The sequence below is a fragment of the Grampus griseus genome (assembly GCF_964374135.1).
Source record: "Grampus griseus genome assembly, chromosome: 8".
Lineage (NCBI taxonomy): Eukaryota > Metazoa > Chordata > Mammalia > Artiodactyla > Delphinidae > Grampus > Grampus griseus.
In genome coordinates, this window is record NC_139002.1 from 108317905 (window position 1) to 108343643 (window position 25739).

Sequence of the window (25739 nt, forward strand, 5' to 3'; positions counted from 1 at the left end):
ACCGAAGGGTCTCCCCGGGGGCCTGGGAGGAACTGGGGCCGCGACTGCATCTGCCCCACGAGCGGCAGGGCTGGGTGTCGGGGCGCCTGGAGGGTGGAGGTCTGAGTCCCGCCGTCACCGCGCCCCGGGCTGTCCCCGGCCTCGGGCGCTTCCCGCGGCTCCCCGGCAGTGAGTCACCGCGGGCAGGGCGGGCCGCAGCGCATTCCTCCGTGGGGCCGGCGTCCGGGGCGGGGTGGGGGACATTGAGTCGCCCCACGGGGCCACGGATCTGGGGCGCCGGGGGAACGGGCTGCAGACAAGGGGAAGGGGGGGCGACCACGGCGACCCGGGGTGAGGGTGCGGCGCGCAGCCCCGGGGTGGCCAGGCTGGGGGGACCGGGGCGGGCTGGGCCCAGGAAGGGGGCGCGGGGCGTGGCCGAGAGGGGGCGTGCCCGGGGCGGGCCGGACGGAGCGCGTGGGGCGGGGCCGCTATAAAGACGGCGCCCGGGCACCGGGGCGCACTGCAGAGGCCGCCACCACCGGAGCGCCTTCGCTTCTGCGAGCTGCACCCGGCCGACATGAAGACCCCCGGGGAGGTGTTGCGCGAGGGCGAGCTGGAGAAGCGCAGCGACAGCTTGTTCCAGCTGTGGAAGAAGAAGCGCGGCGTGCTCACCCCTGACTGCCTGAGCCTGTTCCCCACCGGTCCCGGCGCGCGCCCCAAGGAGCTGCGCTTCCACTCCATCCTCAAGGTGGACTGCGTGGAGCGTACGGGCAAGTACGTCTATTTCACCATCGTCACCACCGACCGCAAGGAGATCGACTTCCGCTGCGCGGGCGAGAGCTGCTGGAACGCGGCCATCACACTGGCGCTCATCGACTTCCAGAACCGCCGCGCCCTGGAGGACTTCCGCAGCCGCCAGGAGCGCGCCGCGCCCGTCGGGCAGCCCGAGGCCGGGACGGCCCGCGCGCCCTGAGCGCCGCCGCGGTGAGTGCCGCCCGCCCGCCCGCTGGACGCGGTCCTCGGGGAGGATGATGTCGACCTCGGACGTCGGGGGGAGGTCCTGCTCTGTCTAGGGAACGCTGTCGAGAGCGGACTGGGGGCCTCGCCAACGCGGCGCGGCTGGGGCGCGCGGCAGGAGCCGTCGCTTGCGCCTTCCGTGTCCGGGCCTTGGGAGACCCACTGGCTGGACTCCGGCTCGCTCAGCCACCGGGCTCGGGCACAGCTCCCTGAACCTCCCCGCTCTCCCCACAGGAACCACACACTGGACGAGTCGGGCCGGACGCGGGCCGCGCCGGCAGGAGCTCAGGGAATGTCCGGAGCGGCAGAAGCCCCGGCGGCGCCCAGCCACTGACCACGGCGAGGACAAAGGCTGGGGCTGCGTCCTGCCCGGCAGAGAAGGACCCTCCCGTGCGGAGCCGCAGAGCCTCGCCCCCGCTGTGCGGGTGCATTAAATTATTGGACTATCTATGTATTTATTTTGATGGTATTTGTGTTAAAACCATCTGTCTTAATATATATACATATATATATGTGTATATATATGTGTGTATATATATATATATATGTGTAATCAATGTGTCCATTCCAAATAAATTACCTGACTTGTTCTCTTTTCTACCAGCCGGTGTGGTGCAGTGAGCTTCCTGCGGGACGCGAGTGGGTGGCCCCTTCATTCAGTGTGTGTTAGTTGGGGGGAGCGGCCACCCCAGGTGTCCGAAGGGCAAGGAAATGCTCTTTGAATGAACACCGTTATCCGCCGGACCCTGGCCGCACCATCGCTGGAGGCGGGGAAGTGCCCTGGGAGTGGCCCTGACTTCCGCTCCCGGGTGTGGAATGGGGAGGACAGGGCCCCGTCTTGCTCCCGGAAGCCACTCACAAAATGCCCCTGTGAGGTCATCACGCCTCCCCCATCTGAGCTGCTCCGGCCCTCGGTGGGGTACCCGACCCTAGCTGCCCCCTCCCGCCCCTGCCCAGCCCCCTGAAAGGAAGCCTTCAGGCCTCTGGCTGCCCACCGGCCGCACTCCTCTTAACATGCTGCCAGCCAGTGCCTGATGTGCGGGGCCAGCAAGGTGGGCAGTGCTTCTGCGCCAACGGGAGACAGGCCTGCACCATTTCTGCCGGCGTGGCAGGAAGCTGAGGCCTCGAGTGGCCCAGGATGTGACATCAGGATGGGGAGGCCTGAGGTCCTGACAAGCGGGCAGCTTCTGCCCTTCCTGCCCGCTGGGACCCTGTGCATCCAGGGTGGCCCCCAAACCCCCAGGCTCCGGAGGGGAGGTGTGCCCCTCCACCTGGAAGGGCTGTGGGTGATGAAGCAGCCTAGGATGGAAGAAAGGGACAGGACGCTGATCCTGGCCTAGCCAGGGGACCTTCATTTCACCTTTGTGGCTGGAGGGAGCCAGGTGTGGGGGGCAGAGGTGAGGGGAGTGAAGGACCAAAATTGGGCCCTAATGTCAGTCACTTACCCTTGATGGGGGGGGGGGCACCATCACAGGCCTCCTAACCGGGTGGCAGGGGTCAGACAGGGGAGGGGCTGTCCCTCTGCTGGGAGGCCTGCAGGAGCCTGGGTGCTGGGTCCAGAGAAGAAACCATTCCTGCCATGAATTTTCTCCTGAACAGCACTGTGAAGCCCCTGTGCAAATGGGGAGGGGGCTCCTTCAGAGAGTAGAAAAGACCAACCCCAGGGTGCGCCCCCATGCTGCCCTACCCTGGAGACCCCTCCCACCAGACCCTCTGGGTGAATGACCAAAGTCAGCGGGTGGGACCCCAGTTCCTGGCGGGCTCAAGTGGAGGCAGGGTCCGGCCTGAGCCCTCGGGCCGGGAGGGTGGGCGGACCCTGGCTCTCTGAGGCCCCTCCAGTCGGGGCGTGAAGTTCTGAGGTTGGGGTTTCTGAGTTGAACAGCTTCTTTTACAGGCAGCCTGTGGGGGAGGGGTAGCCTTCCTGGTCTCAAGGGCGTCTGTAGACACCTGACAAGGTTGTCCTTTCCATACTGGTCATGGGGCACGGCAGCCTGCTGGCCTCCCTGCGTCTGGTACCCCTTCTCTGCAGCACCTGAGCTGGGAGGCGGGGGGAGGGGGAGGCACAGCTCTCCAGTGCTCAAGCCTGGATGCCTGGTCCTCCCCACGGGGCTCCCCAACAGTGAAATGAGGGTTCTTTTCCTAGATCTCCTCCCAAGCCTCAAAAGTCCTGATCTTTTCAAACAACCGTGTCCTCTTTCTGTTCACGAGTGGAAGCAATTTCAAGGGCTGAGGAGGGTGTGCGGGCAGCACGTGCTCGACCCCAGGCCGGGGGTTGGTGTGGGGTGGGGGGTGTGAAGGGGTGAGCACGGAGCTCCCTGTCTCTGGGGACGTCGTGGGCAGAGCTGTCTGGGTGGCAGCAGGGGGTACTCCTCACTGGCCTTGGTGGCGGACTCCGGGGGCAGGACCCACCTCCCACTGGGATGAACTTGGGTGATTCTGCTCTCCCTGGAGCCCTGGGGCACAGCTGCAGGCCCTCTCCTCCAGGAAGCCCTCCAGCATCCAAGGCTCCATCCTGCCCTCGTCCCCAGGCCCCCTGCCCAACTGATAGAAATCAGCCTGGAAGAGGTCCTAAGGGAGTTTATTGCCAGTCTGTGCCTGGGGGCCACGGTCACCAGGCTTTGTCCATCTTTGGGGGCACAGGCTGCCTCCAGAGGACCAGCAGGACGAGGAAGTTGACGGCGAGCTGCACGTGGCCGAAAACGGGGACTCCGAAGCGGTGGTACAGGAGGCCTCCCAGGGTGGGCCCCAGGGTTCTGGTCAGTGGCTGCACAGAGGCGCAGAGGCCTAGCATGGTTCCTACGGCGGGGGAGGGGAGGGTCTCTCAGCATCACTGCCCCAGCCACCCAGGGCCTTGACACAGCTACAGCCTCCCTGTCTCCCCCGCCGCCCTCCAGCCCCCCCCCTCCCTGCAGACCCCCCAGCCATGCAGGGGGAGCACGGGGCCCTCTCGGATGGGGATCTGAGCCTCTGCCCTGCTCCAGAAAGTTCCCAAGCACAGGAGGAGCCTGGGAACAGGGCCCCAGGTTGTGGGCCAGGCCCCCCTGCACCAGGCCTGCCTGAGAGGTGGCATCCCAGCCAGGGGCCTCCCGAAGCACCGCGGTGGGGGCTGGGCCACCACACACCCCAGTCACCTGGCTCCCGCCCTCACGTGGACTGCAGGGAACTCCCCCCGGGGTGGGGGAGGGGCTTCGGGGCGCTCGAAGGGCCCGCACCTGCTTCTCTGCACCCACTTCCCGGGCTCGCCTGGCTGCCTGCACCCCTCTTACCTGACACCCCTACCTCCACACCCCTCTTGTCAGCTGTGCCCTATGAGGGCCACCAAGCGTGTGGCTCCTGTCAACACTGCCGTCTGCCCCGAGGGCCCCAGGCTCCAGGGGCTTCACAGCCCTCGCTCTGGGAGCTGGAAAGCCCTGCCCTTGGGTCAGCTGGGCGTGGCCAGCCTCTCCCGGCGCCCACATGCCCTCTCTCCTTCAGAGCAGCCTCTCCCGACGCCCACATGCCCTGCAGACACCAGGGAGCAATTACCGCCCCCTCTGTGGTTTCCGGTTCCCAGGCTGGTGCTGGGAACCGGCTCCTGGCTCCTTCCAAGCTGAGGGATGGTGCCTCTGGCACATGGGGCCCTGGTGGACTGGATCTGCCCCGCCTTCCTCCCTCTCAGGCTCCGCCCTCCTCCCGCTCAGGCCCTGCCCTCATCTCTCCAGGCTTTGCTCCCCTCCTCTCTCCTCCTGGCCTCTCACACCTGCCAGCCCACAGCCTCCGGGACCCTCCAGGACCAGTCTAGTCTCCCAGGACCACAGAGCCGCAGGTCTGGCCGGCCTTGGGGTCCCCAAGGCAGTCCTGAGAAGAGGCCTTGCCCAGCAGCCTCCCCATTTTCATCAGGGCCTCTAGACCTCAGTCTGACCTTCCCAGACAGGCAGGTAGATGGACGGAGGGTCAGCCAGGGCCCTGAACTTTCTGGCCCTGCTGCCAGGGAGGGAGGTCTTAGACCTCAACCGGCCCACAGGAGCCCTTGACCTTGACCTGCACCATGCCCGGGGCAGCACGGGGGCAGAAGCCTGGGCAGCATCGGGCCCAGGGACCCCCAGTCTGGATGGGAGACTCCTTGGCCTCAAGAAAGAAGGCCAGGTGCAGAGTTGGGGGACTGCAGGTCCACCTCTGGGGGCGCCTGAGTCTCACTGGGTGGCCCGGGGGCAGCACTCACTCCCTCACTCGTTCACTCAGGAGGCACCTGCACATCCCGTGCGCAGGGAGGGAACAGGAGGTGCTCCCCATGCTAGCCACCCCCTCTGGCCTCTAGCCATTCTCTGCCCATGCTTCAGAGCCAAGCCAGACGCCACCTCCAGGAAGCCCTCCTCCCCTCCCCCAGGCCTGGCCCTGGGCTGATCAGCAGGGCCTGGTGCAGGGTTGGCTGGGTCTGGCTGGACTGGGTGGTGGGCAGGATTCTCTCCTGAGCCCTCTTGCAGCCCACCATCCCCATCCTGCCCACTGAGTCCAGGCAGGTCCCACATTAGGGCAGCTGCTTTGCCCGAAACTGCTCAGCAAGCTTCCCAGAGAGGAGGGCCGGGGTCTCCCCAGGGCCTGCCCGTCACCCGGCCCGGGATGCTGCCCTCACCCGTGTCTGAGGCCGAGACGGCATTGGTCAGCATGCTGTCGGTGACCACGTTGAGGGCACACAGGCTGAAGACCAGGCCGGGCATGAGCAGGCACAAGTGGAAGACATTGGCCATCAGCGCCTGCCAAGGGGCAGAGCAGGGTCACGGTCACGGGGGCCTTGCAGGGCCTCGCGGGACCAGGGTGGAACTGCCCATCCCTGAGGTCCCACTGAGGTGACCTGGGTTGGGGTAGAGGGGGCCAGGGGGCCCAGGGGCTCAAGTGCAAACTGGGCACCGGCAGAGGGTCAGGGGAGCAGGCCTGGGACCCTGCTCTTTGCGGGGCAGCCAGAGGCGGGAGCTCTCACCATGGCCAGTCCCACCACGCTGAACGCCAGCACGCTGGCCCGGAGCAGGGCTCCCTCGGAGAAGCGGCTGCTAAGCCGCCCGATGACCAGGCCCTGGAAGACCTAGGTGAGGGCGAGAGGGTGGAGGTGGGTGCAGCCGGGCCTGTGGAGGGGGCTGGGCTGCGGCCAGCCGCGGGACCTCCCCCACCACCTGCAGCCCCTGGGGCCACTGCCACCAGCCACAGCAGGCGCCAGGCGCAGGGCACAGGGGTGAGCCTGTGGTACCCACGATGGCCTCAAAGTCCCAGGGGAGACGGGGCCAGCAGCCTGGGCACCTCTCACGCACACGCGTGCACCCGCATGCACGCACACACCCACGCACGTGCACGCACATACATGCACGCACACGTACATGCACCTGCGCGCACACACACGTGCATAGCCAGCCACTCAGAGGTCCGAGTCCACATTCAAAACTAATCTCTGCAGTTTCAGGCGTGATAAACATATTTTAATCAAACGACTGGTTCACTCCTGATGGGGGTGGGGGAGGCCATGGCTTACGGTGCAAAAAGCTTCTTTGATAGAAAAATGCTCCCAGTGTGGCCCCAACTCCAACCCTGGGGACCCTTGGGGCCCTGGGAAGCCCCCTACCGTGTCACCTGGCCCCCATGTGCCCCATCCTGGCCAATCACTCGTCCTCAGCCCCCTCTTTGGCTGTCTCCTCTGGGAGGTGGGACCTGCCCCATTCACAGATGGGGAGACCAGGGCACAGAGGAGAGGGGGGCTGGATTGGGACCCGAGCTCAGAGCCCTGGTGCCCATGTGGGGTCGCCCTCCCAGCTGGCCCTATGGAGGCCTGGCCCCAGCAGGCGGGCACACCAGCTACTGTCAACTGGGGCCAGGGACTGGGCCAGGAGCCCTGTGTCCTCCACATCTCAGGAGGCCACAGCTCCAGTTACAACTGGGTAAACTGAGGCCCAGAGGGTGGATGTCACTTGCCTGAGGTCCCAGAGCTGGCCAGGAGTGGGGCTGGGCTGGAGCCCAGGGCGGTGGACCTGTCCTGAGCCTGGGCAGGTAAGCAGGGGGCAACCAGTCTCCCCAGATAACCCCCACTGTTGCTCCGCCCTCCACTCCCAGCTCTGTCCTCCTGGCCGCAGCCCCCTCCCCCGGCCCCAGGGTCAGCCAGCCAGGAGCCAGGCTAAGGTTAAGGCTCCCCTTCCTGCCCTCGTGGGGGTGGGAGGAACCGCCCAGAGCAGGGACACCCTTGACGCTGCGGATGTGACTCAGAGGGCAAACCCAGCCCTCGGCCATCCCCAGGCCAGGGGGAGGCTCCCTACCTGGTCCCCTGCCACCTCCACCAGGCAGACAGGAAGTGCCCGGGGCACAGTGGGTTTAGAGCAGCACCCCCTGGGGCTGGGGTCAGGCCGGGGCTGCGCCCTGTGACGGGGCGGGCCCACCCCTGCGGAACAGGACGGGCCACTCCGAGCTGCCTGCCTGGCAAAACGAAACTGTCTCAAAGGAGCACCAAAGATGTCCTTCTTTAAAAAAAAAAAAATCCTACTCTCACACTTGCTTATCTTCGTTTTCGTTTGTTTAAAGGGAAGATCTACTTGGCAAGTGCCTTGTAGTGCCCTGCACCCTGAGAGGAAACCACCAAGCCAGGAGGGAGATTTCAACCTGCCTCAGCTTTTCATACAGAGCCAGAGACCAGGACCCTAATGGACTGGGGTCGTCTTTCCATTTTCCCATTAACTTAAACAAAGCCGAAACTTTCGTGCCTTACGTGTTATTACATGAAACTAGAGCTACCAAGCACACCAGAAATTTCACTTTCTCCCAACCCTCCCATCTGGAGACCCTGTCTGCTCACCTGTCCTGCTCCCCGCTGCCCTGGCCCGAGCCACCTCCACCTCCCCGGAGGTCACGTCGGCCACAAGCACCCAGTTCCCCAGCAGGGGGCTAGTAAGACCACATCCAGCCTCCAAATGGTCCCACCCACTCCGAGTAAATCTGAGTAAATCTGGGTCCTTCTTGGCCTTGCAGACCATGCCCCACACGTCTTCAGGGGGCAGTCTTCTCCCCTCAGGCCGGCCCAGCCACCCCAGGGCCTTTGCACCTGCAGCCCCTCCCTGTCTGAAGTTCTCTCCCTCCAAGCCTCTCCATGGGCCAGTGGAGAGCCTACCAGCCCTAACCCTAACCCCAACCCTTACCCCATCTGAAGCAGCATGTCTGCCCCTCCAAGGGCCCTGATTCTCCTTTGAGGTTTTGTCGCCCCTGACACACCAGATGCGCCAGTGGTTGGGGGCTTGCCTCCGTCTCCCCCACCCCATACGACGGACGCTCCCTATCACTGCAGCGGCGCTGTGCCTGGGGCCCAGATGAAGGCCGAGGGGGGGCCCTCGCAGGAGGCTCCTAGAGGGACAGAGGGCTGCCAGCCCCCCGGGGGAAGGGTGACCACCATGCCCTCGTGTTAGGACCATCCGGGCTGCCACCCCCTGAGACCCCAACCCCAACGATCCCTGTACCCAGGGGGCTGGAAGGGGGTGCTGGTGGGGGGATCGCCCTTGGGATCCGGCGGCAACCACACCTCAGGTGGGGCGGGAAATGGTCTGCAACGGAAGCAGCAGATGCAAGAGCAGCTGTGGGGGACCAGGTGGGAGGCATGGTTCACCCCGCGGCGGGGCCGCCTCCCCGGACCCTCGGTGCCCAGCTCTACCCTGGCGGGGCGGGGAGGGAGGCACCCGACGAAGGCGGCTTGGGCCTCCCCTGCAGACGCAGCTCAGGCCCTCAGCCGCCTCCACCTTCCCTCCGCTGGACTTAGGGCCTGGGGCCTGGCACCCCACACCGCTCCGTGGGCTCCCTGCCCTCCCCAGGCTCCTCCACCCGGTCGGCCTGTGTTGGGGTCCCCAGCCCCCCACCCCCAGGCACTTTCCCGAATCCCACCGCTGCTCTCCAACCCCGTCCACCACCATCCTCACAGGTGCTGGAGCCCGGGTCCGTCTCGGGCAGGCCCACCCTCATGCCTGACCAGGCCAGAGGCTACCAGGGTCTGTCCCTGAGGGCCTCGAGGGGTCTGCCGGCTTCAGCCAGGGTATAGGCTTGGCCTCCTGGTCCCGGGGAGCCCAGGACAAGCTCAGGCTGGTGCTCTGGTCCCAGGCAGGCAGGAGCAGCCGTTTAGAAGGAAGCGCCAGTGGCCCCCGATTTAGAGCACTGTTATCGTTGCCGTTGCTTTCTGTTTCTCTCTTTTCCTCCACCAGGCTGCCACTTCCCAGCCTACCCAGCTAGGCCCTCTTGGCCCACGGTGGGGTGGGGGGCCAGCCCCTCCCAGGAGTGGCTATTTTAGAACCAGAGTCTAGACCAGTCCTGGGCCCAGAGGCACGGGCAGCAGATGGCCTGGAGGTGCTGGGAATGCCACCCGCTTCCGGAGAGCGTGAGCTCTCTCCCCCGCCCAGGCAGGTCCCGGAATAGCCCCTCCTGCGCTCCGGCTGTCAGGCAGATGTCCCGGGTGGCGGCTGCATGTCGCCACCTGTCCCCGCCATGCTCACGCGACCGGCGGGCAGGCGGGCGGGACGCAGAGCCCGGCCATTCTCCTTGTAACGCGCCCCACCACTGGGGTCTGCCCCCTTCCCGACCTGTCCACCGCCAGCGCCCAGATGGACACGCGGCGGACCATGGGCCTCCGCAGTGTTTCCCAATGGGAGGCCAAGGGCTCGCCAGCCTCCACTGCGGATGAGTCTCCCCTCTCCCCTCTGAGACGGGACCTCCGGGCAGATGGGCGGGCAGACAGACCCAGGCGTGGGAGCCGCGAGCAGGGAGAGGAGAACAAGCCAGAAGCTAAGGTGTGGATGCAACACCCGAAAGGCGGGCATGCAGGACGGCACCTGCGCTGCGGAGAAACCGAGTGCCGGTGGTCTGTGAGGTCCTGGGACCCCAACACAGGCCGACTGCCCAGAGGACCCTGGGAGGGCAGGGAGCCCACAGAGCGTGGGGTGCCGAACCCCCGCCCACCCTGTGCGCCCAGCATCCACTCACCATCTGGAGGACCCCGAAGAAGGACATGAGGTAGCCGGCCTGGGCGGCCTCCAGCTGAAAGAAGTCCATGGAGATGAGGGAGAACATGACCATGAAGAGCCCTGGGCGAGGTGGGGGGTCAGGGGTGAGGGGTCAGGGCTGCGCAGCTGTGCCCACACCTGCTCCCCCCGTCGGGTGACCATCACGGTGCCAGGGGCTTGGCCACGGTGACCGGCTCAGGGAAGACCAACGTGAACCTTCTCCGAGGTTGTCCCTGGCAGGTCCACCCCATGCGGCTGCTGTGGGCCGTGAACAGGAAGGTGCCGGAAGCTGCCCCATGCACAGGGTGGCCACAGCCCAAGGCCGTCTGGGGGCGGAGGCTGGGAGATGGGGGACCCTGGGCTGATAATGTAGGAGGATTTGGCCCCAGAACTGACGTCGGTGACCTGGGTTCCCGTCACTGTGCCCCACTGCGCCATCCTGAGTCACAGATGGAGCTGGGCGGGGGGTTGCCCAGTTTGCCTGGACAGAGAGCTTCCTGGGCTGAGGGACTAACCCTTTAGCGCCAGTGTGGGGGCACCTGAGCGCCTGTCAACCCTGCCTTGCTGACTTGTCCTCTGCACTGCTCCCCTGGTTGGAGGACCCCAGATGGGGGCTCAGAGCGGTCGCCACTGGGCACGACTGTGGTCAGGGAGGCCCTCAGTTCCACCGAGAATGTGCGCGTCCACCTGCAGACGTACCGTCTTTCCCACCTCCCGGACTGTCCTGAGAGACCCTGGAAGCCACAGGCCGGGGCAGTGAGACCTTCTGTAGAGCAGGGGTAACTGGGGCCCGAGCAGGGCCCTGGGGGGCAGGAGGGAAGGACGGAGACCCTCACTTCTTCCTCCTCCTGGCCTGTGCAGCCACATCTGCGTGACCCAGTGGGCTGTCACCCTCTCTGGGACAGATGTGACTGGACAGGGCCCAGTGGAGTTTCGGAGCGTGGGACACAGGGCAGAGCGAAGGGGTGACGCGCGGGCTGCAGACCTCCGTCTCCGCGGCCCCGAATTCTCAGCCGCACCGGGCTCTGGACGCTGGCCAGGCGGCCGGGACTCACCTGAGGGGAAGCCGCAGATGACCTTGACCAGAAACACCGGCAGGACGCCGGGCTGCAGCAGCAGGCAGGTGATGGCCTTCAGGTCAAACACGCTGGCCTTGGGTTTCCCTGAGGCACCCGGAGAGGCCACGGTAGCACCGGACAGCCCGCGCCCCAGGGCCCACTGGGTGCGGAGGAAGCACTCCGGCTGCCCGGCGCCCCACACCCACTGGGGATGTGAGCTCGTGCTCAGCGTGCCTCCCACCAGCCCCGCCCGGTGAGCCCCGGGCAGCTCATCACACTCAGGACTGGGCCTCGGGCCCTGCTGACCCTGGGGACCTCTGAATTCAGGGGGCAGCCTGGCCTGGACCCGGGCTCCAAGTGGTGGAGGCTCTCACTCCCCAAACCCGCATGACCAGGCAGCTGCTGCCTGCCTGGCCCTGGCTCTGGGCGACGGCATGGCAAGGCTGGTGAGGCAGCCCTCGGCCAGGAGCGGCCACCTTACCCTGATCCGGAGGCCACTTGGGTGCCTCGTCATAGCCTCCCAGCTGGGTGCGGCGGTGCCCCCCTGCTTGCCTCTCCCAGGTGCTCCTACGCCTCGGCCCTTTTCCTCTGTCTCTTTGCAGGCTAGGCCCCCACCCAGGCCCTCCCTCTTGCCTCTTTCTGGGCTGTCCCATCACAGCCAGGGCTCAGGGGCCTCCTGTCCCAGGTGGGTCTCTCCAGAGCTCTCGGTCACCTGGCCAGGAGGCATGGGGTCCCACTCTGTGCCAGGCCAAAGTGGCTGGGCTGGGACACCCTGGAGGGGACCCCCCTCTCGAGCCCTGACCTCTCCTCGTGGGGCCTGGGAGGCACATTGAGCCCACAAGCTCTAACCTGACTGTGCTCTGCCCCCCGCCTCGGCACCCCGCCCCGGGAGCTGAGCTCCTGAAGCCGGCACCCTCACGTCCCCCCATACAGCGCAGTGACCGACTGCTCTGGGCCTCGGGATCCTGGTTCGCCATGCCCGCCCCCTCCCAGGCCCCTCCTGGTCCTTTCCAGGCTCAGCTCCAGTGGTGTCCGAAGCTGGGAGATGCCCAGCGTCCTGGAGGGACCCAAGGAAGAAAAGAGGGCTTGAGTGGCCCCGAGTGCCCCAGGCCCATTGCCTGGAGCTCAGCCCTCTGCCCCCGCGGGTGAGAAGCCACCGGCAATGCTTTGGCACATCGTGGTCTCGGCAAAGCCTCCCTGAAGGGTGGGCTGGGCTGGGGGAGGCCTAGCCTGAGGTCCAGGGTGCCGGCTGGTGGGAGGGGAGGGCTCACACTTCACACTGGCCAGGCATCCGGAAGCGGCATACCCGGTGGGGTGTAAGCGGTGATGTGTGTCCGGTAGGGCAGACCCAGCGGGATGTACCTGGTGGGGCTACTTGTGTGCATCTGTGGGGTGTGTCTGCTGCAGCTTACCTGGCAGGGCAGCCTGGGCATGGGCGCTGGCCCCTTTGGTGCTGGTGGGGATGCAGGTGAGGCTGAGGACGGCTCCCAGGAGGCTGACCACAAGAGCCACGATGACCGGACACTGAATCCTGTGAGCGACAGTTGTGGTCACACAGGGCTCAGGCCCCAGGGCACAGGTGTCACCTGCGGCATCTCCCCCGCGTGCCCCTTCAGTCCCACTCAGGCTCTGACAGCTGAGAACAGCTCAAACCCCCCCACTCATGTCCTCGCAGGCTTCGAACTGGAGGCCAGGCCACGGGACCCTCAGGGCACATCAATGAGGTGATGGATGAAGAAACAGGAAGCTCTTGCCTTCCCGACCCTCGGGCTGTGGACACAGCATACGCGTCCTGGCGGCCTCTGAGCATGGGTGGCAGTGGGAGCCAGAACGCGAGCCCCAGAAGGGCTGGGCAGGGGCCTGGGGCGGGTGGCGATTCTCCAGGGGACGTTTGGCTCCCAGGCTGCTGAGGGGTGAGAAAGGCCCCCGAAGGACCAGGCTGCTGTGTGGCGTGCACCCACTGCTCCCGGCTTGGACAGGGGTGTTAGAGGCCTGGGGGCTGTGTTCCGCGGAATTGGAACCAGCAGGGAGGATGCTCCCCAGACAACCCTGGCAGCGCCAAGCGTCCTCCCCACCCTGTGGAGCAGGAGACTGAGGCTCCCGGGGGACTGGGCCCCGTCCCCAGAACCCTCAGTCCTCCGGCCTCTGGTGGGACTGGAGGGGCCGCCTGGGGTGGAGGAGGGCAGCTGAGAAAGTGACCATTGCCCTCAGTGACTCAGGTGAGGTAGGGTGCTGGCTCGCGGTGAGCAAAATGCCAGGTGGCACTGGGGCCAGGGTGCCAAGAGGGGCCGGAGAGACCAGGGCTGACGTGCCCGGTGGGCCGGGGCTTGGGTTAGAATCTCAGCTCCACGCACCCACGTGGAAGACTGTGGGACCCCCTGCAGCCCCATCTGCATCCTGGGCATTGTCATGCCTCTTTCCCCTCCTGGGGGAGGGCAGGCCTGCACTTAGGGGGCCTCAGGAGCACCCCACCACCACTTCCTGGAGGGGGCGGGGCAGGCTGGGCCCATGGGGTAGGGGGGCGTTTGGCCCCCCGATAAACCTAGGACACAGCCCTCAGGGTGCCTTCCCGCCTGCCCACAGCGGCACCAAGGGTCGTGACTCAGGCACTCAGCTGTCACTTCTGAGGGAGCATTTCCCCTCCATGGGTCACTACATGGAAACTCAGCCCTCGACCTCTCTGGACCGCATGCGCAGACCTCGGCCTCCAGCTCCAGGCAGCCCGTGTCACCTGGGGACAAAGGCACTGGGGCCCGGCCCCTCTGATTGTCACCGTTTCCCCCTGAGGGCTGGAGGAAGACAAAGAGTGAAACAGAAGATTCATACTGAGCCGGGCTGCTTCGACCGCCAGACCTGTGCACAGCCGAACACCCTGCCCCTCTGAAGCACGGAAAACTCCTATACATCCTGCAAAGGCCCTTTCTGTGAGGCCCTGCCCCTCTTCCCCAGTGGGTGCCCTGTCCTCTGAGAAGGGCTTGCTCTACTCCAGGGCCAGTATCCGCCCCCGAGGGCAGGTGGGCCTGGGTGGGACCCTGTGCCGAGACCCCAGTGGGCATCAGAGCGTGGACTAAATGGACGAAAAAAGTCCTGCCTCAGACCTTGTTAGTGTCGTGGGAGACTCCCTCCGCACTTTCACGTGAGGCAGCCACAAGCTGCCTGTGACCTTCCTCCAAGTTCAAAGAGAGGACTCCCCCGCCCCCACTCCACCACAGGTGCACACACGCGCACGCACCTGCACACATACACGTGCATGGCTCCTGCGGGAACCCCAGGCAGGGAAGCCAGTGGGGACTCCAGCACCAGAGAATGGGCCTCGGCAGCCCCTTGTTTCCGGGCTCACACAGCTGGTCAGTGCTGCAGCCGGCACTGTCCAGTCTGCACATGCCACCGACCTCTCCCCTCCCAGACGGGCCCATCTCTGGCCCCCAAGCCGATACCCACTGCCCAGGATGCTGGACATTTGGGCTTTCTGGCGGCAGGGGTTCCGGACAAGTGGGCGAGTCCATTGGCTGCCAGGTGGGAAGGGTCAGAGGGCACTGGACCCCAGAGTGAGGGCTCTGCTCGGACCCAGGGGAGGCATGAGGCCGGGCACGGGCCCCACAGGCCACCGTCAGAGAGAGGGGCCCTTTCTTCAGGACTGTGGCCTCACAGGCCTGCACGTCACTGCTCCGGGCCAGCCTGGGCAGGGACAAAACCAGCTTTCTTTGCCAGATGCCCCGGAAGTGCGTGAGAGCAGAGGCGGCCGCTTAGATGGCTATTTTGGGAGGCTGGTGACAAGTGAGGGGCGGTGGCAGGGAGCCAGGCCCCTTCTCCAGAGATCTCTCCTGTCCCTGTGTGGCGGCCAGTGAACCAAAGGGGACACGGGGACCCTCGGGGGCCCCGGGAGGGCGTCGGGGCCCACAGCTGCCCCAGGGGAGGCTTGGGTGTCCTTCCCCACCCACAGTGCTCTCCGACTCCCCCAGACAAAATGGCAGAAAGGAAAGTGGACAGACGGCAGGAAAGCGTGGCAGCCCCGGGTCCCACACGGGGGCCTTCTCGGTGGGGACGCCCTCCAGCCTCGTGCCCCTACCCACTGCTGCTCTGTCGTCCGAGACACAGCTCGGGAGCCCCTCCCCGGGGGCCTCCAGTCAGCCCACCCCCAGAGTCTGCCTCTGGCCCTGGGGACCTCTGGGACGCCAATCGCGCAGGATGGGGCTCTGGGCCACCTGTCCACTGGCTCACTGGACTGTTTTTACAAACTGGGCACTGACCATGAGGCAGGCACTGTTAGTGTGTCTTTGTCTACCCACCCCCTTTTATTTTTGGTTGAATGCGTGGATGGGAGACTGGACGGATGGACCCATGGACACCCTGAAAGGGCCCCAGACCAGACTCAGGGCACCCGAATTCTCTGTCCCTTCTCTGTAGCTACCCTGCTGGGTGACCTCCTTTCCTCAGATGCAAATGAGGGCTAGACTCACAGGGGTCACCCTCCCGGGACCCCCTGTCCCACGCCAAGGCTGGGACAGCCTGGAGGCAGCCCACCCCGAGTCCCGCCGATGGGAGGCCTCTGGAACTGACCACGGCTGCCACCGGCGCTGGTCAAATGGCAGCGGACACAGACGCCACTTTCATCCTTATCTCGAGGGCCCGGAAGTTGCCGACGTGACGTTATCAGGAGGGTGGCAGGCCTGGCCATCTGCCCACCCAGTGCGGACTCTGAGCCTGACGCCGTCCCTCTCCTGCCCGGCTTGGAGGGGACAACTCCTCCTGCAGCTGGAGCTGCCCTCCCTCCCCGCGTGCTCCGGGGCTCCCAGAGGGGATGGCACTCGGCCAAGGTCCCCAGGCCTGGGTGCAGGTGGGGCTCAGGGCCTCCCGGGCTGCGTACCCCTGTCCTGTCCAAACTGAAGGGCAGGCTGGGGTCAGCTGGCTTCATGGGAAGCCTGGCCGTGCGGGGATCCTGAGAGGCACGAGGCATCCAGCCTGAGCTTGCGGGGGAGAAGTCCCCCTGCCTCCCCTGATCCACAGTCCCTGGCCCTGTGGCTAGACGGTGTCTGAAAATGGACGCCTTGTGGGTCCACCCCATCTTGTGGGACGTCAGCCCCCCTCTGGTTTCCGAGTCCCAGAAAGAGGCCCTAACGCTGTGTCCGGCCTAACCCTCTGCAGTCCTCTGTGTCCCCTGAGCATCTGCCCACACAGGCCTCCAGGCAAGCCCCAACCTCCTTCCTGCCCCGGGGCCTTTGCACGGGCTTCCCCTCTGCCCGGAACACTGTCCAGCTGACAGGTCTAGGCTGAGGTTCCCAGCCCCACTGCTCTCAGCCATTTGTGCCCTGTCCATGGACCTCCTAGTGCCTGAAACACCCGGGTTCTGTCTGCAGGGGCGGCGCGAGCCCCGGGATGGGGGGACACCTCCACACCCTCGGGTGGAGGGTCACCCAGGAGGCCCCGCGCACCCTCGGTGAGCCACCTCCAGCACCAAGTGGGGTAGGCAGCCTGGGTGACCCGTGAGTCACCCCGTCCCAGAGCCGCTCAGGGCAGCCCTCGATGTCTACTCATTAACTCCAGGGACACTGCCGTGTCACTGGGGCGGAAACCTTCCGTCAGCAGGATAAGGGTTTCCCATTCCCTCGCCCGGACCAAGGGCCGAGATACGGTTCTCGGGTCGACTGGCTCCCCCCAGGCCTGCAGACAAGCAGCGGGGTCACACCAGCCGAGTCACCAGGGCCTGCTGGGTGCGGCGCACGGCTGCAGTCAGAGCGGGGCCACACGCCGGCCAGTTAGTGCCCAGGAGGGCCAGCCGGTGACACTGAGGCCCCGGTTTGCCTGACCTCAAGGGTCTGTGGCTGGACCTAAAGGAGCGGCTACCCTGGTGGGCCACCTCCGGGGGACAGAGCCTTTGGGGGCTGGACTGCGGGCCCAGCTGTACCTGTGGCCTGTGTGCAGCACCTCAGTGCTCAGAGGAGCAGGGGGTCCTGCAAAGACCCCCACACACACACTAAGTCCAGCCATCAGGCCTGGGCTCTGTCTGACTTCACCATCAGCGGCGTCTGACAGGTGGCCCCCCACTTCTCAAATCCCTGAGCACCCTCGACCCGGGACCCAACTGTGGCGGGCTTAGCAGGCTGGTGCCGCCCACCCCAGAGGCAAACGGCCCACTTGGGGGAGGGGATGATAGAGGCCTCCCCAGGCTGTGAGGCGCCAGGCTCGGGGACATGAGTCACAGAGCTGCCCCCTCACCTGCTAAATGACTCAGGAGCCAGGTCTGGGTCCTCCATGGGAGCTAGGCCTCCCAGCCCTGAGCTCCAGACTGGGCCCAAACCAGTTATACCACTACCCAGCCCACGGCAGCCGAGGCCGCTTCCTCCTTCCACCTGCTTCCCAGCAGGGGGTGGGGCACGGCTGGGGACTTCAGGGGCCTTTAGGGGGCCGGGGTGGAGGTGGGCAGGGAGACCTCACACCGTGCCTCAGTTTTGATTGAAGAACGGGGGGGCGGGAGTGTGGCCTTTACATCTTGCCTGAGCCTTGCCAAGAGGTAGAGCAGGCCGTGGGCCAGCAGAGAGGCTGGACAAGGGAGATGGGGCATCGGGGTCCCGGAGCCCCCCTTCCCCGGGCCTCGGATGGAGACTGGGAGCTCCATGGGGGAGTCTTACCCTCTCCGGGGCCTCGGTCTCCCCACCTGTCTAAGGAAGTGTACACAGCGCCTTAGATCTTGGGATGAAAGAAGGGAAGCTAGTGGGATGCTCAGGAAGGTGAGGGCAGGGGTGGGGGTGAATCTGGAGGCTACTAGGAGGGAGAGGGAAGTGAGAGTGCCTTCTGGGTCAGCAGCTGGGCTGGAGCAGAGGGCAGGAGGGAACGTGCGGTGGGGCTGGCCAGAGGAGGCCTCTGTGTGTGGTGGGGGGGCGGGAGGGGCGCTGGCAAGGTGAGGAAGGTTGCCCATGGCCCACAGTAGCAGGTGGCTGGGCTGGGAGGTGAACTCCGAGTCTGGGCGCTGAAAGCCCTGTTGTGCGGGGCAGCTAGCGGGGCTCCTCTCTGCGTCGTCGCTCCCTTCCCAGCACCCTCCTCACGCCCCTGGTGCCCCTCCTTACTCTGCAGCCGCTGACCCTCTTTCTTTCCTCCCTGGGGACAGAGGTCCTCTTTCTCCTGACCCTGGTCCATCTACCAAAGCAGGCTCCGCCCTCATCGCACATGGAGAGAGACAGCCCTGGTTCAGGCGGAATCCGTCACGGGCGCAGGGTCCCATCCTTGACCCACACGCCTGGATATCTCCCTGGATCGCCCTCCCTTCTGGTCCTCCTGGTACCTTTTCCCGATCCCCGGCTTCTAACATGAAGTGCTGGGCACCAGCCTCCATCTTAAGCAGTTCCCAGGGCTAAGAAGCCACCCACTCGAGGACACAGCCCCACTGTCCTCCAGCTCAGACTCCCCCGCCCAGCCACCCACTCTGGGGTTCCTTCAAGTGTGTGCTGAGCACACACTCATCCTGACGGAGACCCAACTCCTGCCAGCACCCTGGCAGCTCAGATCTCAGCGAGGCCCTCGACTCCCCCAGGGCCAGCCCCGGAGTCTGGGCACGGCCTTGAGTTCACACTTACACCCCAGCCATCAGCAAAACCAAGCCAGAACCTGCCCCTGCCCTCTCCCCACCACGGCCATCCCTTGTCCCCCTGCCGTCCTCTCCCACCTGGACTGATTCAGTAGCCACCTCTCTGGTCTCCCTGAGGTGGCCCTAGCCTCCACATTCTCGACACAGCAGCCAGCTCATCCCCTGCCCCTGCTCATGCCTCCCAGGGCTCCATGGCCTGACCCACTGCCCACCCCTTCTCCACTCCAGCCACACGGGTCTTCTCGCTTCCCCAACCTCAGGGCCTTTGCACTTGCTATCTCTTTGCCTCCCCAGATGTCCTCCAGCCTGACGTTATAGGAATACACATCACGTTCATTTCATCTGAGGACTCGCCTGTCCCGTTCACCACTGTGTCCCAGAACCTGGAATCCCAGGGGCACTTAATAGGTGTTCAATAAACATCGAGGGGGAAATGAATGAAGCAGTCCTGCCCTCTGCACCCCACCCTCCTGCTCACAGCACTTAGCAGAGCCGGCCACCCCCAACCCAGCTCTGAGGAAATGATGGGGAGGGGTGGGGGGCGGAGGCCTTGAACAGACCTCCCTCGAGAGAGGGAGCTGCCTTGACAAGGCCACTGTGCCCTCCTGTCCCCCAATCCCTGGGGCTCAGCCATCATCGGCTCTCAAGTCTGGGGCTGGTCTGGGGGCACTCAGGGAACCTGGGGAAACTAAGGCCCCCAGGGGCCCCGGCATAGGGTCATTCAAGATGCAGGGCCAGGTGCTGGCCTCATGCTGAGTGCATGCATGTGTGGTTCAGACAGCAGGAAGGCTCCTCGCCTGAATGGAGGCCCAGGGCAGCTCATCCAGGCCCAGGCAGGGTGGGCGGGGCACCAGCTGGCACAGGGCCTCCACCCACAGCTGGGCCGGGCACCTGGATCCCCAGAGCAAAACCAAGGTCTTGGGCCTGAATGAAGGTAAGGTGCAAAGTCCATTCCTATGTAGGAAGCTGGTTTTGAGTGGGTGTCGGAGCACCTGGGGGAGGAACGGGGGTGGGGCAGCATAGGGGGAAGCAGCAGAAGCTTCCTCCCTGGCCAGGCAAGGCCTCTCCAGGGCCAGGTGTCCTAAGTCCAAGGGTATGCACGCCTAGGGCCACTGGAACAGACGGCTCTGTGCAGCCCCACTGCAGGGTCTGTCCCTGGAATGGGGTCCACTCTGCAGACCACATGTGAGAGCTGCCGCCCACAGGCTCTCAGGACGCTGGGCAGGAGTTGAGTTTAGCCCCCGGACCCCTGGGTGCGCAAAACTCGGGGGGGGGTGGTGAGGGCAATAGAGACCTTTAGTTCACACACGCTAGCTTTTTATCCCCGCAAGCCACCCTCGCTCCTTCCGGAGGCAAGGGGTCTGGCTGCCCACAGCATCCCCATCGCAGGGAGGTGATGGCACCATCACCCCGCCCCCAAGGCCTGCCGTCTGGTTCCTTTAGGTTCAGCGTGGGACCTCCCAGGAATGAGCAGCCCGAGCGCACGGACCTGGTGCGGCTGCAGCATGCGGCGACGGCGCCCCCCGCCGGCCGCCCCGCCCACGTCTTCCGGCCCCGCCCACGTCTTCCGGCCGCAACGCCACTGCTGGCCACGCCCGTCTGCCGGCCGCGCTGCCCCCTGCTGGCCACGTTCACGTCTGCCGACCGCACTGCCCCCTGCTGGCCACTCCCTCATTTGCTGGCTGCACTGCCCCCTGTGGGCCGCGTCGCCGGGGGCCCTGCCCACCGCTCCTAGCTAAGCCCTCGGACCCCGCCCACCGCAAGGCCACGCCCCGGATGGCCACCCCCAGCTGTAGGTTCCTGCAGGTCACCCTCCCATGGACCCCACCCGCTCAGCGTGCACATGGGGAAACAAAGGCCTGGAGAAGTGGCGGGGCTGGGCTGAGGGCCGGAGCGCGGCGCACAACCGACCCAGCCTTGGCACTCACCCGCACGTGCTGCTCAGGGTCCCGCCGAGCAGGGAGCCGAAGATGACGCCAACGCCGAAGCACAGACCCAACCGGCCCAGGGCCGCGGGCCGCTCCTCAGGCGCAGACAGGTCCGTGATGGCCATCTGGGCGGCTACGGGGTGGGACGGGGGTGCTGACAAGCGCGGCCCCCTCGCCCACCGTCTTGTGGCCTACGGACCCAGGCCACACCTCGCCATCCCCGCACCCCAGACCCAAGCCACAGGCCACGCCCTCACACCACTCCACTCCTCTGACCTGCCCCCACCCCCAGCCACCCCCCACATCACCCGCGGGACCCCGACGTGCCCCCAGGCCGCGTGCTCCCCACCCTGGTCGCGGCACAGGCCACACCCCATTATTCCTCACCTCGGACCTGCCCCCTTCCGCGGGCTACGCCCCCGCATCACCCCTCCATCCCGGTCCTGTTCTCCAGACTAGACCGGCACCCTGGGAGTGGTCTCCGCCCCAACCCCTGGCTCAGGCCACGCCCACACCAAGCTCTCCCGCCTCCCTCCGGTCCCACCCTTGGCCCTGGCTATTCCGACCCGTTCCCGCCCCCCACCCATAGTCCTCCAGCAGGCCGGAAGGCGCCCTACCTGGCCCTACCTGGCAGCGTGTGCATGAGGGCGCCGGGCAGGCGCGAGGCAAAGAGTAAGGGCACGCCGGGCAGGGCCGGGCTGCAGGCGGCAGCCAGGAGCAGGTAGAGCGCTGAGGACGCCAGGAAGGAGAGCGTGAACGCTGCCCGCGCCCCGCGCTGGTCTGCGAACCTGGGGGCCCCACACCTGTGACCCTCACAGGTGTGAGGCAGGCTTCGCGCTCCTCGGCCCCACAACAACCCCTTGGGACTGCCGGGGAACCGGGCCGCAGTGCCCCCACGGGGCTGATCAGGGAGGCCCGGTGCTGCAAGGGTGGGCGGGGGCGCCCAGGGCCCTGCTGGGCTGCTGGGCTGCCTCCTCTCAGGGCCTGTTTCTCCATCCTTCCAGTGGGACAGTTTTCAGTGACCTCGGGGGGGTCTGACCCACACGGCCATTCCCACGCCTGTGTGCGTAACTCGTGGGATGCAAATGTACCAAGGGCACGTGCTTATTTTACAGAAAGCGCTTCCCAGGCTGAAGCCTGGGAAACCGCCCCTCCCCCCACCCGGGGCTCTGCTCTGTCCGATGCTACCGGGTCTGGAGACCCTTCTTTTCTGTGGAGTAACTCTAGAAATCTGACTCCTGCCACGTTGATCTGTCCATGGCAGGCTTTGCAAGAGGATGTCTGCTGTCACGTCCCTGAGCCCAGCGCCCCCGCTGAGGCTAGCGGGAGTCTGGGGGGTTCCAGTCCCCAGAATATTCTTTTCCAGAAAAGTTGCTGGTGGGACCCCCCGGCTCAGTGGGGCGGGGCATTTATAGCCATGAGGGTCTCACCAATTAAATCCTCTCTCTGGGTCTGGCCACAAACCAGAATTCGTGGAAGTTAGGGGTGGAGATACCCTGGGAGCAGGGGCTTAACCCAGTCTTAAAGGGACTAAAGCCGCTCTGTGCTGCGGGCTGGCCGTCCATGAAGCAGCGGCTGCCGTCTCTCTAGTGGGGCCCAGTGTGAGGTTTGGGAACCTGGCATAACCCAGGCCGTGACCTCCAAAGGGTGGGCCTGGATCATCATGGGGTGAGGGCCCCCAAACTTCCCTGCCCCATGGTACCTGCCAAACACGGGCCCGCCCAACAGCTGAAGCATGCCAAAGATGGTCTGCTGGTAGCCGAAGGCAACAGAGTCCAGGCCCAGCCTCCGGGACAGGTACTGAAACATAGGCGGGGTCCATGGGAAGGGCCCGGAAGGACCCCAGCATCTGCAATCTGGGGTCCTCCATGGGCAGGGCGTAGGAGGGGTAGCCCTGAGCAGGGTGGGAGGGGGTTGAGGGTCTGGCTCTGACCACTCCGCAGTGCACATGGGGGGACCCGTGGCCCTGGCACTCAGCGGCCCTGGGGTAACCTTATCTTGTAGCGGGGAGCCCAACAGGGGCTTTGGGTCCAGGCTCCAGGGACTCGGTACTCAGTGCAGGCAGTTGCGGGCCCCTCCTTCCCCTCTTTGGGGTTCACCTCAGATGGGCAACGGCAAATCCCATGCTACTCTGGCTCTGCACGTGGTGTCTAAAAGCACCTGGAGCTCAGCACGTCCAGAACTGACTCCCGGTCTCCCTCCAAGACCAGCTCCTCTGCTCCACCGTTGATGCTTCCACCCTTCCAAGGGCTCAGGTCCAAATCCGCAGTGTCATCCCTGAGCCCCCCGTTTCTCGCACACCTGTATCCCATCCATCAGCAGCTCCTGGGCTCAGCTCCTTCTCCCCTCTCCAGCACTTGTCCCACTACTGCCCCACGGCCTTTGCACTGGCTAGCTCACTCCCGTGTCTCTTTTAAGGCTTCGCTCAGGGTCGCCTTCTCAGGGAGGCCCTGCTGACCCCGAACCTGCCACATTCCTCGGCACCCCCAGTGCCCTTCCTGCAGCACAGTCTAACTATGCACTGTTTACTGCCGGTGGGTGTCACCAACGCCCAGGACCACCAGCGGCAGGGGTGCACTTTGCAGTCTGCGGTATTCAGAGTTCTGAGACCAGGTGCTCAGAGTACCTGCGAGCATTGGTTGAACAAACACATGCCTCTCTTGGGAGAGCCAGTGGGAGGAGAGGTGGCACCAGCAGCTGCTCTGTGCCCCGCGTGCTAAGGATTTCAACTGTTCTCTCATTGCCCCAGCGCCAACTCTCCAAGGGAGGGATGGCCGTCACCCATGTTATGATGAGGACAGCAAGGTACCTGGCTGCCAAGGAGAGGAGAAAGGGCTCAGACCAAGCCATTCGGTGGAAGTGAGCTGGGCTTGGGAAGTGGGGGAGTTGGGCTCACTGTCTGGCCAGGGAGCCCTGCCAAGGCCGGAATTGTGACAAAGGCAATACCCCCTCCCACCCAGATCCCCGGGCCCAGGCTGCTCATCAGAATCTCCTGGTGAGTGGCCAGCGGTTAGTGCCATGGTCCCACCCGGACCAGACAGATAAGGATCTCTGGGGCTCTGGGTCTTCCAAAGTCCCCTGGGTGCTCTTGCCCCAGGAGGGTGAGACCCCACAGGGCGGTGTTGAATGAATAAACAAGAGTGCACGGAGGAGGAGGGTGGGTGTCCGGGCCCAGCAAGCCACAATGGCCACTTAAACCAAGGGGCAGCTATGGCCAGGCAGAATTCCAGACCCAGGGAGGCGGCATAGAATGAGCTGGATCAGTCCTGCCCTCACATCCTGGTTGGAGAGACAGAAATAATCTAATGCCATGAAGTACAACGTGGGGTGTGGGCAAGCTGCATGCGGACGGACCAGCCAGGACGGGAGGGCAAGTGACCCCGGGTACCTGGCAGGTGTTGGAGGGAGGGCCCCGCCCCGGAGGAGACCTGAGCAGAGGCCTGAGTGGGACTAGAAAGTGAGCTGAGCAGGTGTCGGGGTGGCGGATCCGTAGGGCAAATGCCCCCAGGCGGGGCGGGAGGTACGCGCTAGGGCAGCCGTGCGGGGGGTGGGGGCTGTCATGGGAACAGCTGGTGGTGCAGCCGGAGCGCAGGACGTGCTGAAGGGGGCCGTCCAGAGGCGTAGTTCCCAGGTGCCTTAACTTAGCTCCAGCATGGCAAGGGGTCCCCAGCGCGAGGAGCCTGGGCAGCATGAGGCCCGACCCCCGGCCGTTACCAGGGCAGAGATGGAAGGTGAGAGGGGCGGCGAGGGCACGCCGGTGGCCAGGCTGCCTGTGGAGGGGTACTCACTGGCATGACTGAGAACTGCATGAAGAGGCAGGCGAGCTCCAGGGCTGCCAGCACGTACACGAGCAGCATGACCCGGGACAGGTCCAGAGTGCCAGTCCTGCTGGGGGACCGGCCCTGGCCCCTGGAGGCCCTGACTTCCCGCATCCTGGGCAGGCGTTGCTGGGAGACCCCGTAGGGATCTGAACAGGAGGCTGGAGGAGCGGGCAGGGGGCAGAAGTCCTGCTGTGCTGGGCAAAGGTGCTGAGTCATGGGGCAGGAGGCAGGCGGCCCCGAGAGGGCCCGTGGGAGAGGACGGGGATGCCGGACGGGGCATCTCCAGCCCCTCGCCGTGCGACCTAGGGCCCATCTGGCTCTTGGAGAAGACCACAAGTGGCTCTCCCCCTCCACGACAGACAACTCTGGGTCTCTGGGCACACAGCCACCATGGAACCGGAGACAGGGACCCTCCCCTCCAGCATGGGCTGGTCTCAGTGCCCCATTTTTAGAGGGAAACAGAGGCCCAGAGTGGTTGCCGACTGCGGCTCAGGTAGGTGGCTCCTGTGGTTGCGGGGCTGGCTGGGCCTCTACGCTGGGGGTCTGCGGGATCTTCAGGCCCACGGTGCACCCTCCCGCCGCCAGTACGCAGCGGCTGTCAGAGTGCGGCCTACTTTGCCCAGCCAGAACCAGAGGGGCTTCTGGAGTGGCCTGGGGGTGGCGGTGGGCGACGGCTCAGCCTCGCAGGCCCCCAAGCAGGGCAGCTCCGCCTCACCTCCGGCAGCAGGGCCCTGTCTGCTCCCCCCACCCCCATCGGCTGGCGCCAGATTCCGCGGTTCCACGGAGGCCTCCAGTTTTTGCCAGATGAACACCCGGCTGTACGGTTGGGCCAAAGGGCGGCCTTCAGAGCCTGGGCCAGGGGTGGGGATGCGGTGACACCAAGGAGGGGACCCGGGGTGCGAGGAGCTTGGCGGGGAGCGGGCCAGAGGCTGAGAGCAGCGGGTCAGGGGCACCCGGCTGGCAGGGGCTCGACACGGCGCGGGGTGTGGGTCAGGGGCCGCCCTGCTGGAGCGAGCTCGGGTACCTGCCTTCGTAGGGGTCAGCTTGGGCACCGTCCTGGTGAGGCGAGCCCTCCTGGGTGAGCTCCGGCCTGGCCCATCCGGGGCAGGGCTCGGGCACCCGCCCTCTCCGGGGGACCTGGGACACCCATCCTCCAGGGATGAACTCCCCCCCCCCGCCCCGTCCCGGAGGCTGACCCCCGCCCCCTCCCGGCCTCCGCACTCTCATTGGCCAAACCTGACACGCCCCCCGAGGGCCCCGCCCCACTCCGCGGCCCCGGACCCTACGCCGCCTGCTCCCTCCCCGGCCCGGCTTTGCCGGGACCGGCTCCCTCCAGGTTTTCTCCCAGGTCCTCGGGGGAGGCG

At 65.7% G+C, this 25739-nt stretch overlaps 2 protein-coding genes across 8 annotated transcripts; one reads left to right on the forward strand and one right to left on the reverse strand.

The window, feature by feature from the left end:
- The first annotated feature begins 512 nt into the window (after positions 1-512).
- Positions 513-1599, forward strand: PHLDA2 (pleckstrin homology like domain family A member 2). The gene is made up of 2 exons (XM_082660543.1): positions 513-963; positions 1231-1599. Exon 1 carries the CDS (start codon positions 557-559, stop codon positions 950-952), a length of 396 nt encoding a protein of 131 aa, XP_082516669.1. The 5' UTR covers positions 513-556; the 3' UTR covers positions 953-963; positions 1231-1599.
- A 1968-nt stretch (positions 1600-3567) lies between these two features.
- On the reverse strand, positions 3568-25516 carry SLC67A1 (solute carrier family 67 member 1). 7 transcript variants are annotated; one of them, XM_082660606.1, is made up of 11 exons: positions 25400-25511; positions 24343-24533; positions 22257-22354; positions 21182-21342; positions 20555-20687; positions 12457-12575; positions 11042-11149; positions 9967-10067; positions 5954-6055; positions 5609-5729; positions 3568-3792 (listed from the first exon to the last, which is right to left on the reverse strand). In XM_082660606.1, the coding sequence occupies exons 2-11, from the start codon at positions 24484-24486 to the stop codon at positions 3605-3607; spliced, it is 1275 nt and encodes a 424-aa protein (XP_082516732.1). In that variant the 5' UTR covers positions 24487-24533; positions 25400-25511; the 3' UTR covers positions 3568-3604. The 7 variants fall into 7 exon arrangements, with proteins under 7 accessions (XP_082516732.1, XP_082516733.1, XP_082516735.1 ...); XM_082660607.1 differs by having other exon boundaries at positions 25404-25501; XM_082660609.1 differs by lacking the exon at positions 24343-24533 and having other exon boundaries at positions 25400-25516.
- Positions 25517-25739: the final 223 nt, after the last annotated feature.

What these genes read in the sequence shown, in the direction of transcription:
- SLC67A1 (XM_082660606.1), bottom strand. Translation starts at nt 24,486, where the DNA reads ATGCGGGAAGTCAGGGCCTCCAGGGGCCAGGGCCGGTCCCCCAGCAGG. An exon ending in GGCGGGCCCGTGTTTGGCAG is followed by an intron (nt 21,343 to 22,256) that starts GTACCATGGGGC and finishes TGGGGCCCCCAG; the next exon opens with GTTCGCAGACCAGCGCGGGG. An exon ending in TCTTCGGGGTCCTCCAGATG is followed by an intron (nt 6,056 to 9,966) that starts GTGAGTGGATGC and finishes GCCCTCACCTAG; the next exon opens with GTCTTCCAGGGCCTGGTCAT.
- PHLDA2 (XM_082660543.1), top strand. Translation starts at nt 557, where the DNA reads ATGAAGACCCCCGGGGAGGTGTTGCGCGAGGGCGAGCTGGAGAAGCGC.